This window comes from Artemia franciscana, chromosome 13 (genome assembly GCF_032884065.1).
Source record: "Artemia franciscana chromosome 13, ASM3288406v1, whole genome shotgun sequence".
NCBI lineage: Eukaryota > Metazoa > Arthropoda > Branchiopoda > Anostraca > Artemiidae > Artemia > Artemia franciscana.
Window position 1 is genome coordinate 11,841,370 of NC_088875.1, and position 16,562 is coordinate 11,857,931.

At 37.6% G+C, this 16,562-nt stretch overlaps 1 protein-coding gene across 4 annotated transcripts in view; it reads right to left on the reverse strand.

The window, feature by feature from the left end:
- LOC136034528 (dihydropyrimidinase-like) overlaps positions 1–16,562 on the reverse strand; it is a 255,283-nt gene that overhangs the window by 44,794 nt on the left and 193,927 nt on the right. For all 4 annotated transcript variants that reach the window (XM_065715755.1, XM_065715756.1, XM_065715754.1 and 1 more), the window contains 2 exons: positions 12,119–12,246; positions 7,658–7,837 (listed from right to left, as the gene is read on the reverse strand). In XM_065715755.1, coding sequence (XP_065571827.1) covers positions 7,658–7,837; positions 12,119–12,246 — 308 coding nt within the window. The remainder of the gene's footprint in view (positions 1–7,657; positions 7,838–12,118; positions 12,247–16,562) is intronic.

Genomic DNA, 16,562 nt, shown 5'->3' on the forward strand with positions numbered 1-16,562 from the left:
AAGACAAATCGCGGGTGCGTGTTTATTTGTTTGTTTTTTGTTTTGTTTTTTTTCCCCAGGGGTCATCGTATCGCCCAAGTGGTCCTAGAATGTCGCAAGAGGGCTCATTCTAATGGAAATGAAAAGTTCTAGTGCCCTTTTTAAGTGACCAAAAAAATTGGAGGGCATCTAGGCCCCCTCCCACGCTCATTTTTTATCAAAGTCAACAGATCAAAATTTTGAGATAGCCATTTTGTTCAGCATAGTCGAAAACCATAATAACTATGTCTTTGGGAATGTCTTACTCCCCCACAATTCCCTGGGGGAGGGGCTGCAAGTTACAAACTTTGACCAGTGTTTACATATAGTAATGGTTATTGGGAAGTGTACAGACGTTTTCAGGGGGATTTTATTTTGTTTGGGGGAGGGGCTGAGGAGAGGGGGCTATGTTGGAGGATCTTTCCTTGGAGAAATCTGTCATGGGGGATGAAAAATTCAATGAAAAGGGTGCAGGATTCTCTAGCATTACTATAAGAAAACAATGAAAAATAAACATGAAAACTTTTTTTCAAATGAAAGGAAGAAGTAGCATTGAAACTTAAAACGAACAGAGATTATTACGCATATGAGGGGTTCTAAAAATACTTTAGCATAAAGAGCGAGGTATTTAGGAGGATATAAATACCTTGCTCTTTATGCTAAAGTATTTTTAGTAATTTCAACTATTTATTCTACGGCCTTTCTGATTCAGGGGTCATTCTTAAAGAATTGGGCGAAAAGTTAAGATTTAGTGTAAAGAGCGAGGTATTAACGAGGGTACAAACCCCCTCATATACATAATAAAAATATAAGGTTATGAAAGTTTGTTACGTAAGTTGATTCTTAAGTTACGTATATTTTTTACTAATAAAAACGTTCGTTAAAAATTAAAAGTTCTAGTAGCCTTTTTAAGTAGCCAAAAAATTGGAGGGCAACTAGGCCTCCTTCTCCACCCCTTATTTCTCAAAATCGTCTGATCAAAACTAAGAGAAAGCCATTTTGCCAAAAAAGAATTAATATACAAATTTCATTTTAATAATTTATGTGCGGAGAGCCAAAACCAAACATGCATTAATTCAAAAACGTTCAGAAATTAAATAAAAAAAAACTGATTTTTTTAGCTGAAAGTAAGGAGCGACATTAAAACTTAAAACGAACAGAAATTACTCCGTATATGAAATGGGTTGTCCCCTCTGCAATCCCTCGCTCTTTACGCTAAAGTTTGACTCTTTGTCACAATTCTACTTTTTAAAACAATTAAAAGCTTTAGCGTAAAGAGCGAGGGATTGCAGAGGGGACAACCCATTTCATATACGGAGTAATTTCTGTTCGTTTTAAGTTTTAATGTCGCTCCTTACTTTCAGCTAAAAAAATCAGTTTTTTTTATTTAATATTTAAAAAATCTGCTCTCAAATCTGCTGAACTCAGGGCCATATCCAGGATTTTTTTTTCGGGGAGGGATCTTACAAAAGTATTTTTGTTCGGGTGTGGAGTGTTACAAAAAAATCTTAAAAACACATCAAAAATTTGGTTATATGTATTTTCGTTACGTTTTTATAAGCCAGACAAACATTCAGGGGGAGGGAGAGGGGGAGGGATCAAACCCCCTACCCCCCCTGGATACGGCCTTGACTGAACTATGGTAAGTTGTGTATTGTTATAATTTCTATTATTGTTAAAGTTTTACCATGGATTAATAAATGAGCTGTCAAATCGAAACGTTAAGGCCCCGATGGATGACGTTTTCTTTCAGCGTTTTAACAGCGTATACGTGCGAACAATAATCTGACTTTTTCACTAAAAAAGATTCTTGAGAAATTATAATACAAGGTCGTAAATCATATAAGTGCATGAGCTTGTTAAAGAAGGGCACACAACAAGAAATATGCTTGGCCAACCACTTATCATAGGCAGTTAGCGCTGCCTAAGTTAGGAGCGATGTGGGCCCAATGTATTATTTTTTTTTTTTTTGTCTTAAGTCAGGACACTTCGTATCGAAGGACTTGTTGTAGAAACTTCGAAAAGGGTTCATTCGATTGGATACTGAAACGACTAATGCCTTTTCTAATAGTAGAATGATTGAAGGGCAACTAAACCCCCTCCCACGCCCACCATTCCCCTTAACACATCTAATCAAAATTTTGAGACAGCCATTTTGTTTAACGTAGTTGAAAGGTCAGAAAATTATGTGTTTGAAGATGGCAACCCCCCCCCCGTAGCCCTCAGGGCGAGGGTTGTAAATTATGTCCTGGGGACATTTAAGGTTTATATAAATAAATAGAAAGGGTGATCGTGTAAACTTCAGAGGGAACTCATCGGATTTGTAATCAGAAGTTCTAGTACCTTATTTAAGATTCAGAGTGATCAGAGGGTGGTTAACCCCCCCCACACCTCATATTTTTCTGAAATGCATCTGATAGAAATTTTGGGATTGTCATTTGTTGTTGTAGAAACTTCTAAAAAGGCTCATTTGATTGGAAATTGAAGGGGATAGTGCCCCTTTTTATAGCCAAAAATGACTAGAGGGCAACTAACGCCCCTACCACGCCCACCATTTTCCCAAAACCCATCCAATCAAAATTTTGAGACAACCATTTTGCTCAACGTAGTTACAAGTCCTGGAAATTATGTCTTTGAGGATGACAACCCCCCCCCCACAGCTCTCAAGGCAAGGATTATAAGTTATGCCCTGGGGACATATAAAGTTTTCATAGAAAGGGTGGTCGTATAAACTTCAGATGGGGCTCATTCGATTGGTAATCAGAAGTTCTAGCATCCATTTTCAGATTCAAAATGATCGGAGGGCGGACCCCCTCCCCCAGCATACACTTCGTATTTTCCTGAAATGCATCTGAAAGAAATTTTGAGATAGTCATTTTTTATCGTAGAAACTTCTAAAAAGGCTCATTCAATTGGAAACTGAAAGGGCTAATACCTCTGTTAATAGTTGAAAGTGATTAGAGGGCAACCAACCTCCCTTCCAAGGCTACCATTTCGCAAAAACACATCCAATCACAATTTTGAAACATCCATTTTGTTCAGCGTAGTCAAAACTACTACTACTACTACTAACAATAATAATAACTGCAGCACCAAGCCGCCTGAGGCCAACACAACTACGCACGCTCCTGCTCCAACCTATCTATTTAAAGCCTCCCTCTTTACACCCTCCCAGGAAGTTCCCATTTCCGTTAAATCGAAAAGGTCCAGACATTATGTCTTTGAGGGTGGAACCTCCCTCACTCACAGCTCTAAGGACAAGGGTTGCAATTTATGCCCAGGGGGCATATAAAGTTTTTATAGAAAGGGTGGCAGTGTAAACTTCGGAGGAGGGTCATTGGATTGGTAATCAGAAGTTCTAGTGCCCTTTTAAGATAGATTCAAAGAGACCAAAGGGAGGATACCCCCCCCACTTAGTATTCTTCTGAAATGTATCTGATAAAAATTTTGAGTTACCATTTGTTGTCGTAGAAACTTCAAAAAAGCCTCATTCGATTGGAAATTGAAAGGACCTTTTTAATAGTCAAAAGTATTTGGAGGGTAACAAGCCCCCCCTCATGCCCATCAATTCCCAAAACACATCTATTCAAAATTTTAAGATAGCCATTTTGTTCAGGTTAGGTGAAAGGTCTGGAAATTATGTCTTTGTGAATGACAACCCCCACCCACCACAGCCCTCAGCGCAAGGGTTGTAAGTTATGACCCGAAGGCAGATAAGGTTTTTATGGAAAGGGTGATCTTATAAACTCCAGAGGGGGCTCATTAGATTGGAAATCAGATGTTCTACCCCAATAAGGAGGGCGAGTGCCTGATACATAAAGACAATCTTTAGTATCAAATACCTAGATTTTCACGTATTATACCATACTTTCTTTGAATTTTTCTGAAAAAAAAATGAACTTCCCACTTCTTAAACTTTTTCTAATATAGGCCAGGAAGTGCTTGGGGGTAGGGGGTTCTTAGACAGTTCTGTTGAAAGGAGGTTATCACCGGGAATCACTTGTGGAGGGGGAGGACAATAACGATAAAAAACATTTGATAACATGGCAGAGTCATGTCAGTTTACGATAAATAAAGGGGGAGGCGTAAAATGTATTTTTCAATGTCTAGGGGACTTAAATGTGTTATTTATTCTTGGCTGTGTCAGGATTAAAAATTGTCAAAAAAGTTTCTCCAATATACAAACAGAAACCCATTCTACGGATTCTTATAGAAAAACTGAAAAGATATAAAACATTACTTTTTCCATGAAAAGGACTATGTCGATAAAAACGAACAGAAATTAATTTTAAAAACTTTTTCCACGAGACAAATTTTTCAAAGAAAAGTAAAGAGCTTCATTGAGCCAAGAATAAGCAGAAATAAAGCATAATAATCTTCTGAGCGTAAAACTACCACAAATCACTATCAATAAATAAATGAAGCTCAAAACGAACAGAAATTTTACTAAATAGCCGAGTCAAACTGAAAACAAGCAAAAATTAACATGAGTGAGGCTGATAGACAGCATGCCTTCTCAAGTCCAGGACATAATTTGTGCTTTACTGAAAAAAAAATATGTTTTAAACATTTTCCCTTCTCTTACTTTAATAAATAAAAAAAAATATTAAAACTTTAAAGAATATATATATATCAGTACATGTCAATTAAACTGATAATCCATGGTCTTTTTTTTATTTCAGTAAAGCACACATTATGTTCTGGTCTTGAGAAGCCATGGTTATCAGCCATACTCATGTTAATTTTTGCTTGTTTTGAGTTTGACTCGGCTATTTATTGTAATTTCTGTTCGTTTTCCGTTTCATTTATTTAATGAAATTGGTTTTTGGTAGTCTTACGCTTGGAAGATTATTTGACTTTATTTCTGCCCGTTCTTGGCTTAATGCCGCTCTTTACTTTTGTTGAAAAGCTTGTTTCGTGGAAAAAAGTTTTTTTTAATTAATAATATAGAATGGGAGATTGCACGAGCTTAGATCTCTACAGTGAGTACCATAAATCCTAAACTGAAAACATTCAAAGTTTCAGTGAGATTTTCTGAATCTTGAACTAGTCAGATTGAATGATAAAATGACCGCTAATCAGAAATCAATCCTAGTTGGAAAACTGGTGGAAAATATAGCCTACCCTAATTAAATAAATACGCCCGTTAACTTAGTACACAAGGGAGACATTAGGTACTTAACATAGTACTTGGGTGAAGGGAAGACTTCGGGTCAACGCGATGACATCCAACCCCCCGTAAATCGCCCGTCTTAATGATCTCCAGCCTTTTCATTATAGTGGTTGGTCAAGACCAGATACGAAACCGCCTAAATGACGAAGAGCCATACAGCACAATTCTGGACGTATTGAAGCAACTCAAAATTCATTCTGAAAGCACAAGATCATTCTGTGGTCACAGATACTTCTAAAATGTACTAAACTTATTATTAATTTTATGCTTGGTTTATATTCCACGGATCTGTGGGCCAATTTTTATGTCTTACAAAATACCGAGCTAACAAAGAAGAAAAATTACCATATGCATAGTCAATGCCACAGGCAGATCCAGGAGGGGATTGGGGAACCCCCTCTCCCAAAGACTTTTTTCTGTCGCCCTCTTTTCCTGTTTTTTCTATGTTTTTATTTTGTTTTAGAATAAAATTGTCAATTTGGTCAATTATTGGCACCTTTGTAACTATGGGCCGCCACAAGATTTTACTCGTTGGCGACCATGTCATATTGGAACTCCCCCAGGATTTTTCTCTAGATCCCCCCCCCCTGGTCAAAGGACATAAGTCTTTCAGCGAACATCTATTAATGCCGTTTAATCTGAAATAGCATTTAAATGAGGTTTGGTGACAGATTGGTAGGCTACGTCCCCCCATTTACTAAATAGAGGGACAAACGGTAAAGTGAATAATAAGTATTTCCTCAATCAAATTTATATGCTCGGTCGATTTGTTAAGCCTACTTGTCTACGTTCCTTTAATTAATGCCGTCTTAAAAGGATAATAAAATTTTAGACTTTCTTTTGCAGAAACAGGAACGGACCTTCAAACAGGAATTTGAAATTTCAGGCAAGAAAATCTGGCTTTTCAGTTATAACCCCCCTCCCCAGTTATTTTTTTTAACTCACATTAAAACTTTAATCGCAGTCCCCGCGTAACTACAAAAGTCTAATATTTTAAATAATTTCCTATGTATGTCAAATGTCCACTGTGCATGTGATGTGCACCCAGTATACAAGTTGGAATGTCACTTGGTCCACCCCGTGTGTCACGCTTCACGCCACGCGTTGGCACACTTCCACTAAACCGTGTCCCCACGCGCAACCCATGGGAAACTTCCACCTCGCACGGCACGCCCAAAATAATGTAAATCCAGTTTATAAATAGTCAATCCTGAAGTTACATCTTGAATAGAAAGCGTTTAGCCCCTTACTCGGATAATACAAGGCCACAAATTTACGCAAGAGTGAAAGACGTGGAAACTTGCAAGTTTTCGACCACATTTTGTCCCATCCAACGCAAAACTGTATAATCTTCTATAGATTTAGCTGATCAATTTTGATTCATAGCATATAATTCAACATGCCAAGTTTTAATCTTCAGATTCAAATTAGGCGCCAAAAAGTCTCATCGTCAAAAGTTAGGCTTATTGTCAATCAGTTCCGAGCCATAAACTCAAAAGTTTATTAGTGATTTATAGCTACAAAAAAAAGAGAAGACATTGAGTAACAAATATTTCTCATTTTTCCCACATAAGTTTTGCAAAAAAAAAAAATAAAGAAGCTAATTTTTGCTATCTTGAAAAAGGATAAGTTAGGAAAATGAAACTTATTGGGATTTAGACAAAACAATGTTATACCTTAATTTCTAGTTTTCTGTTTCTAATGTATTTGCAGATATTTGAAAACTCATAAACTGAGATTAAGCAAAGTCGTCAAGCTGAAATTACTTTTCTTGTACTTCATTTAAGTTGAAGATGTATTTTGAAAGGTTTCACTTTAATAGCAGAAGGCTTATATGACTTATTTTATAACTCATGGCTTACCAAGAAAACGGGAAATAGTATTTTACAAAAACAAATCACTAGAGTTAAAGCACACTTTTGAACAAGAAAGTATAGGAAAGTGATCTTTCTTGTTCTTTTTGGTGAAACTTACTAGACCACGATGAAAAATGTAAAAAAAATGTTGTTTATATGATACGATATTTGTTGTAAAAAAAGTCACCAGGCCATAGTAACACTATACTGTAAGTGTGTCCTTTGAGATATGTTATTCATTTTAAAGGTTCGGCAAGGGTAATAAATTTAAGGGAACTAGTACGCCATCTAGTACGCCAGCGTTTCTGGGTACATTTTATAACAGATAAGTCTATCTATCATCCATCAATGAAATTCCTAGGAGAGAACTAAGGTAGGTAGTCATAGAAATAAGATAATCATAGAAACTATAGTTTTCCAAGTATTTGGTTAAATGGAACGGGTAAATGGCGGGAGTAAGTATGACTCTCTTATTGGACGAATACTTGTTTGTTAGCTCATAGAAAGGCACGCCCGCCTAGAATCTCAGGCAGGTTGACCAAGAACTTAGAATTGACAAAGGACCTTTAATTTCGTGGAATGACAGGCATTGAAGAAGATGAATCCTTACCTCCTTAATAATATCACCATTTTCGGCATGCACTTGAGCAATGGCGCCAAGTTCTTTACACCATTCGAAGACTTCATATATCTCCTTGTCATTAAGTTGAAAGACGTCCTTATAAGCCATAAAGATTTTAAATGAATTGACGCCATGGTTCCTGACGAGCTCGGCCATCTCCTCTTTGACCTGAAAAATCACATAAGAACAAATAATCCGTCCATGGCAAGTAAAAACCTTTCTTTGTTTGAAAACAAGGTCTGTTTTCAAGGACATAACCAGAATTGTTATTTCAGGGGGGAGCTGTATACTTCTGGGAGGGGGTACAAAAACTTAAAAACACATCAAACAATTATTATATATTTTTGTTGTGTCTTTACGAATCGGAAAAGAAATTCGGTGGGGGGGGGGGTCCACCTACCCCCCACCCAGGATACGACCTTGTCTGTTTTCATTAAAAATTGTTACACCCCCTCTCCCCAGGATACGACTTTGTCTGTTTTCATTAAAAATTGTTTAAGCATTTCTGCTACATTAACATGTTCGTCCCAAGTTGAAATGTAGGGGTCCAAAATGTTGATTGGATTCACAGGCGACATGACGAAGTAGCCTACCTTATGTCTGTCTTCATCACTAGAATTTCGACCGTTCCTACTCTATGTTCTAGTTCAATTGGCAGGGACTCTCCACTCTACACTACTTACTTACTTAGGTCCCGACGATCCTCGTTGGACGTTTTCAGGCCACTCCTCCTGCTTGCTCATGCGTAAGAGCTCGGTACATTATTTTATCAGGTGCGGGCCTAACTAGTGCAGTTGTTGTTGTTTGATGTTACTGAAAATGGTTTCAGTCAACTGCAACCTTGACGTACTTCCATATTTATGATTTACTCGGTGTGTTTGATTCCAGCGATGCGACAGAGGCATCTCATCTTGAAAGTTAGTAGCCTTCTTTCGTCTTCGGTTTACAGTGTCCATGTTTCGCATCCATAGACCTACCTGGATATGTGAATCAATAAGCTGTTGAATACGAGCATACTGAGTTTGTTGCGTTTTTTGCTAGTCTTTGTAAGCTAGAGTTAGCAAGTGTAAGTCTGGATTTCATGTCAGAGTGCTGGTAGCTATCAGAGGAGAATAGGCCACCAAGGTACAAGAAGTCGTTAACCGTTTCAATCTGCCCCCCCCTAACTGTGGTGAATATGAGTGGGTTTTCTAGTTCGTGTCTCTGAGTGACCATAACTTTAGTCTTGCTGACATTGATCTCCATCCAAACCGGCTGAGTGGCATCATAGAGTTTGCCAGTTTGTGCCAACAGTTCTCATGAAGAATTGGCTAGCACATCAATATCATCAACGTAGGCAAGATAGTTTATCAACAGCCCTCCTATAGTAGCGCCGTATTCCGAATGTATCAATAACAGAACAGCAGTTAGAAAGAAGTTGAAAAGGTGTGGTGATGAGATGTAGCCCAGAAGTACTCCTGACGAAATTGTGAATTCTTCTGACAACCCATCAACTGTTATTACATGACCTAGAAATTGACCAACACTGTTAGTAGTTGTAGCCCTGAAAGCTTCAACTTAACACCCTCGGTCCTTCCTTATACACTGTTGATCCGTCGTTTCGATAACCAGGATGCACCTAGTGCCTTTTCATCTAATTTTACATAACCAGAACTAAAGAAAAAAAAACAACACTAAAAAAGGCAATTCATTCAGGTAAAAAAACAAAAAACAAATCAGGAGTATGTTTTTCTCTAAATTGTTAGAAGGAACCCTTCTAACAATTTAGATTCTAATCGTCTTAGATTAATTCCTCATTGTTCCACTTGTTCTTTTGTATGATAGAAAGGCAGCGTGGTTTATTAATTTAAAATAAGTATACAGTTATAAATATAATTGAAGTCAATGTCGTTGATGAGAAAAACTAAAATCATTGCATTAAACAAGATAAGAGAAATATGGAAGAGCAGAAAGTTTCTTCAAAAGTCGCATTTTTGTAAGACAGATGACATTACCTTTATCTGGTACCTATTTCTGCTATCTCAAAACGGTGCAATTAGTTGTTTTTGATGAGGTTTTCTATTTACTTTAATTTCCATAGAAAGTTTAAATCGGTGAGTCCAAATAGTCCAAATCGATGTCAATAATGACGATAAAAGATCTAAATGAGATGACTCAAAAATAGTCAGGTTGCGGTTTATTCCAACTGGGGACAGTGGGATCATTTTGGGGGATACTCCTTCTAGAATTTGTCCTATCCCTTAGGTATTGAAAAATACCATTTTGGAGCGTTTTTACTGAAGAATTTCTTATGTGTGTTTTCATTGAAAAATGACGAGCTTACCCCCCCCCCTTAAATTTGAAAAGTACACCCCTCCTACTAAGTTTTCGTAAATTGACACTTTGACTGGGGCGGGCAGTACTTTACTTCTCACAGGAGGGGGAATACCGAGTACCAGTTCATTGTCCTTTTTTGGTAATTGTGAACTACGGTCATGAATTAATTCCTTATTCATGTGATTGTAAGTTTATTTAATGATAGGCACAAACAACAAAATCATCAAAAATCCTAAGAATTAATTGCTGTGGTTTTGCAAATCACTTCTACTTCCGCTTCATTAATCACAAAAATAAACAACCTTAAGGCCCGAGACATCTTCCGCGTTTTTTTTTTTTTTCATTTTTTTTTTTTTTTTTTTTTTTACCGATCGTTCGGTAGATGCAGGATTGCATTACGAAATACACATTTGGCAAAAAAAAGCCGCTCGTTGCCACTACAATAAACGAACGACAAAATAGACGATCATTTTTTTAACGCCTACACCGAGATGGTGGTCTACCGAACTAAATGGCAGCGTAAACACTTGGCGTTTTTTTTTTTTTTTTTTTTTTTTTTTTTTTTTTTTTTTTTTTTTTTTTTTTTTTTTTTTTTTTTTTTTTCGCTGACGAGTGTGTTTACCGAGGGTAGCCTACATCATGAAAAAAAAAAAAAAAACTAAATTAGAAGCTATAAATGAATTTCTTTTCCTGGGGAGGGATGAGGCAATTGAAAAAAAAACTACATAAATTGACTAGGAAGTTCCCAAAAATGAAAAAAAGTTTGAAGTGGCAGGTGGTTTGACCATAATTAGCCCCTGCCTAAATACTATTTTAGAAAAAAATGAATTCGTTTACATTAAGAAACTTTCTATAAATTAGTTTTCAGAATAGCTTCAAGTTTAATTGCTTAACTCTCCCCCCAACACCTGCACGTCTAATAAATTCATACGGATAGAAGAGGCATACAATGTATTTTTTAATGTATAGTGGGGGGCAAATTCATTGTTTTTTAAATTATTTTCCATGAAAATACAAAAACGCTTATGATTTATTTACGGTTTACCTATTACATTAATATGATATATGTATGATCTATTTTAATCGAACATTTATATTATAATCAACGATGTTGTGATGGTAGAATGTTTACCCAGTGTGTATGCGCTAGATTAGCTACAGGAAGAAAAAAAAAAATACTCGGTGAAACAAACATTCGGTAAAAAAAAAAACGCCAAGTGTGTTTCGGGTCTAAGTAAGCATGGCACAAATAATTTGCGTGTAAGAATTCCCGCTTAACTAAACCCAAGATCCACAACCAAACTTTAAACAAGATTAGGCATGTACAAGGGAGGGGGGAAGGGAAGAATGTCTGTGGTCCAGGTACCTTTGAGATATCTGTATATTTGGCAATTTTCGTATTTTTTTTTTTATTTTCATGTAATTCAACTGTTTTCTTTTTTTTACTTCTTTTGGATTCCTCAAATTTACCCTTCCCCGAAGTGGATGTCAGTGTGTGTCCTTAGCAAGATAATCCCTACCAACAGAACATGACCATCTCAAAAATGTCAATAGTAAAGGTTCCTAAAACAAAGATTCAATTCGTCAGGCTCAGGTGCTGGCTGAAAAGGACATTCCGAACTGACCTAGGGGTACCAATTAGAGGGCGGAACAATTATGCACCTCTCTCTATATTTTCTACCCCCACCCCCCAAATAGATTTTTCATTGAAAAAAGTCGAAAAACAACGAAATGCCCCCAGCTAGATTTTGTCCTCATTTCCATGAATTGGAACCAATGCCCCTACCTAGCCTTACATCTAATAAACATTTTATTATCTTAATAATTTATAACAAGTTTCATATAACTCTACTTCTTTTTGCGTAATTCCAATTTGCCCTTCAGCATTCCACCCTCCCAGAATATAGGCCTGCTTAAATACCTGTTTGGGCTTCATATTGGCATAATACTACCAAGTTTAATAGAACAAGTTTTTTTCGGCGGGGGGGGGATAATAACATGGGCAAAAGAAACCAGGCTTCAAGCATACTTAAACATCTAAACGGCCCAGGGCCTCCCTTACCCTTTCCATATAAAGTTCTTCAAGGGAGCAGAATCCTTCAGTGGCACAAATGCTTTAGTTAAAAATCTTACCTGTTCGGACCACCAGGTAACTGCCACGTGAAAATTGTAATCACAGCAAGCATTTTCGTCAGCCCAGTTTCGCCACTCGTTGTATGCTTCAATCAAAGATTGTCCTTTCTGAGGTATTACAAAGTCCACTGAAAGGGATATTTAGTCAGTAAGGTAAATACTCAATCTGAGTATCTGACTTAAAGAAAAAGGGTACTTGGTAATTGAACAAAACACACAAGAATTAAGCTTAATTTGGGTCTCAGAGAACCGGTTTCATAGCCACAAAGACAAGTGACGGGTGATACAATGCATTGGACTTAAAAATCTGGGCTATACATTTGCATATTAGGGAGTGGGTGTGGGGGTAAAGTTTTTGGAAAGCATAAAGTTTACAAACAATTCTTACTTCATAATAAGTGAACAATTGTAGCTAACACAATTTGCACGCAGACCCGCCATACTTAAACTCAACCTAATCTATTACTTAAATCTATACTTAAACCTAACCTAAGCGTAATCCTTGAGTGTGTTTCGTTTAATCAGCAAGTACCAAAAAATTATCGAAAGTATATAAATGTATGCCCTATCACAAAGAACATTTGAGGGGTTATGAGGTGGTCATTGTGGGCAGCCCCCGTGCAAAATGTGGGATAGCAGAGTAGCAATGCTACTTGGCGGTTTTCAAGTTTGTTGACAAATTTTGTCTAAAAATACCATTTTTACATATAAAAATAATTTTGCTCAGAGAAAAACAGCTAAGAGCTCATATGGCACTTTTGACGAGGTCGGTAAGAGCCAAGAGCTCATATGGCATAAGCTCTAGCAAAATTCTACGGATCAATAGATTGATTTAAAAGGAAAATTAGAGGCTTGATGCCAGTCGGGATTTTAAATAAGAGTTCTGATACACGAGGTCCTTCTAAGTATCAAAATTCATTAAGATCCGATCCCTCACTCATAAGTTAAAAATACCTATTTTTTTCTAATTTTTCCTCTCCCTTCAGCCCTCCAGATGGTCGAATCGGAGAAAATGACTTTATCAAGTCAATTTGTGCAGGTACCTGACACGCCTACCAATTTTCATCGTCCTAACACGTCCAGAAGCACCGAACGCGCCATGTCACCAGACCTGGTCGGGATTTAAAATAAGAGCTCTAAGACATGAGTTCCTTCTAAATATCAAATTTCATTAAGATCCGGTCACCCGTTCATAAGTTAAAAATACCTCAATTTTTCTAATTTTTTCGAATTAGCACCCCCCTCCCCGACTCCCCCAAAGAGAGCAGATTTAGTCCAGTTACATCAATCACGTATCTAGAACTTGTGCTTACTCTTCCCACCAAGTTTCATCCCGATCTCTCCACTCTAAGCGTTTCCCAAGATTTCCTGTTTCCCCCTCCAGCCCCCCCCCCCAATGTCACCAGACCAGGTCGGGATTTGAAATAAGAGCTCTGATACAGGAGGTCCTTCTAAGTAAAAAAATCATTAAGATCCGACCCCTCACTCATAAGTTAAAAATATCTATTTTTTTCTAATTTTTCCTCTCCCTTCAGCCCTCCAGATGGTTGAATTGGAGAAAATGACTTTATCAAGTCAATTTGTGCAGGTACCTGACACGCCTACCAATTTTCATCGTCCTAACACGTCCAGAAGCACCGAACGCGCCATGTCACCAGACCTGGTCGGGATTTAAAATAAGAGCACTAAGACATGAGTTCCTTCTAAATATCAAATTTCATTAAGATCCGGTCACCCGTTCATAAGTTAAAAATACCTCAATTTTTCTAATTTTTTCGAATTAGCACCCCCCTCCCCGACTCCCCCAAAGAGAGCAGATTTAGTCCAGTTATATCAATCACGTATCTAGAACTTGTGCTTATTCTTCCCACCAAGTTTCATCCCGATCTCTCCACTCTAAGCGTTTTCCAAGATTTCCTGTTTCCCCCTCCAACCCCCCCCCCCCCCAATGTCACCAGACCTGGTCGGGATTTAAAATAAGAGCTCTGAGACACGGAGTCCTTCTAAATATCAAAATTCCTTAAGATCCGCTCACCCATTCGTAAGTTAAAAACACCTCATTTTTTTCAATTTTCCCCTCCCTCCTGCCCCCCCCCCCACCCCAGATGATCGTATCAAGGAAACGATTCTTATCAATTCAATTTGTCCAGTTCCCTGACACGTCTACCAATTTTTATCGTCCTACCATGTCCAGAAGCACCGAACTCGCCAAAGCACTGAAAATCCCTCCAAGTCCCCCAAAGAGAGCGGACCCGGTCCAATTATGTCAATCACATATCTAGAATTTGTGCTTATTCTTGCAATCAAGTTTCATCCCGATCTCTCCACTCTAAGCGTTTTCCAATATTTATGTTTTCCCCTCCAGCCCCCTGTCCCTGAATCCGATTCGAATTGAAAATGGAGCATCTGATATATAAGATCTTTCTATATGTCAAGTTTCATTAAGATCCGATCACCCACAAGTAAGATAAAGATATCTCAATTTTAACGTTTTCCAAGATTTCCGGTTTCCCCTTCCAGCTCTCCCCAATGTCACCGGATCTGGTTGGGATTTAAAATAAGAGCTATAAAGCACAAGATTCTTCTAAATATCAAATTTCATTAAGATCCGATCAACCGTTTGTAAGTTACAAATACATCATTATTGCTGATTTTCCCAATTAACCCCCTCCCCAACTCCCGCAAAGAGAAGCTAATCCGGTCTGGTTATGTCAATCACGTATCTAGGACTTGTGCTTATTCTCCCACCAGTTATCATCACGATCTCCCCACTCTAAGTGTTTTCCAAGATTTCCGGTTTACTCCTCCAACTCCCCCAATGTCACCGGATCTGTTTCGGATTTAAAATAACAGCTCTGAGATACAAGATCCTTCTAAATATCAAATTTCATTAGGATCCAATCACCCGCTCGTAAGTTAAAATACCTTATTTTTTCTAATTTTTTCCGAATTATCGAATTAGGTTCCCCAACTCCCCCAAAGAGAGTGGATCCGGTCCGGTTATATCAATCACATATCTAGGACTTGTGTTTATTCTCCCCACCATGTTTCATCCCAATCTCTCCACTCTAAGCGTTTTTTAAAACTTCCGGTCCCCCCAAATTCCCCCAATGACTCTAGATTCTGTCGGGATCTAACATAAGAGACCTGAGTTACGAGGTCCCTCTAAATATCAACTTTCATTAAGATCCGATCACTCCTTCGTATGTTAAAATACCTAATTTTTTTATTTTTCAGAACTAACCCTCCCCCAAATCCCCCAAAAAGAGCGGATCCCGTTGAGGGATCCGCTCAAAAGAGCGGATTAGGTAAAAATACCTAATTTTTTCTAATTTTTCCCAATTAACCGTCCCCGCACTCACCTCCCCAGATAGTCGAATCGGGGGAACGACTATTTCCAATTTAATATTGTCTGGTCCTTGATACGCCTGCCAAATTTCATCGTCCTAGCTTATCTGGAAGTAATCAAACTAGCAAAACCAGGACAGACAGACCGACAGACAGACCAACAGAATTTGCGATCGCTATATGTCACTTGATAAATACCAAGTGCCCTAAAAACTGTCAAAACATGAGTTGTGCTGCAAAAATATCTGCAGCTTTTGGAATTCTGTCAAATTCTGCTACAGACTGCTTTGGATTTTTTTCCATACCTGTTGAGCAGTATGAATACTACCCATAGGATGTAATAACATTTTTTATTTGGGTTGAATGAAGCTGCTCTTATGACACGCGTTTAGAAAAGTAAATCAGATGCGTTTCATAATACGAACCAAATTTTAATAGATCAAAAAGCGACAAATCTGCTGCCCCCTTTTTTCTTATGACAGGCGCTTGGGTAAAGTAAATCAGACGCATTTTATAAAAAAAAAACAAATTTTAATGATTCTAAAAGCGACAAAACTGCTACTTTTTTTCTTATGATATGCGCCACGGTAAAGTAAACCGGCAAACTTATATTAACCAATGGATCAATTGCTATAGATTTTTTTTTAAGAAAGAATTAATGGTCATCCACGTCCCACCTCCAAGGGACTCCCAATACCTGTCCCCCAACTTTTTGCCCTCTCCTTTTTTTTGACTAAGTATTATTGGACTTAGAATTCTTTGGACTTTGGAATTTTCTAGGACTTGGAATTTTCAAAGAAGCTGGTTCAAAATGTTTTGAACACTGTCTTGCAAAAAGCTCTATGAAGATACATTTCTTTGAATCAAATGTGTGGTTGACATGGTTTTGTGCTCTGTTTTGCACAAAGTTCTATAAAGATATGTATCTTTGAATCAAATGTGTGGTTCAAATGTGTTGTACTCTGTTTTGCTCAAAGCTCGATAAACATATGTTTCTTTGAATCAAATGTATGGTTAAAATTATATGTACTCCGTTTTGCAGACATTCTATACTAGATATCGTATACTAGAGTCTGAAATACGTGAATAAAATTTT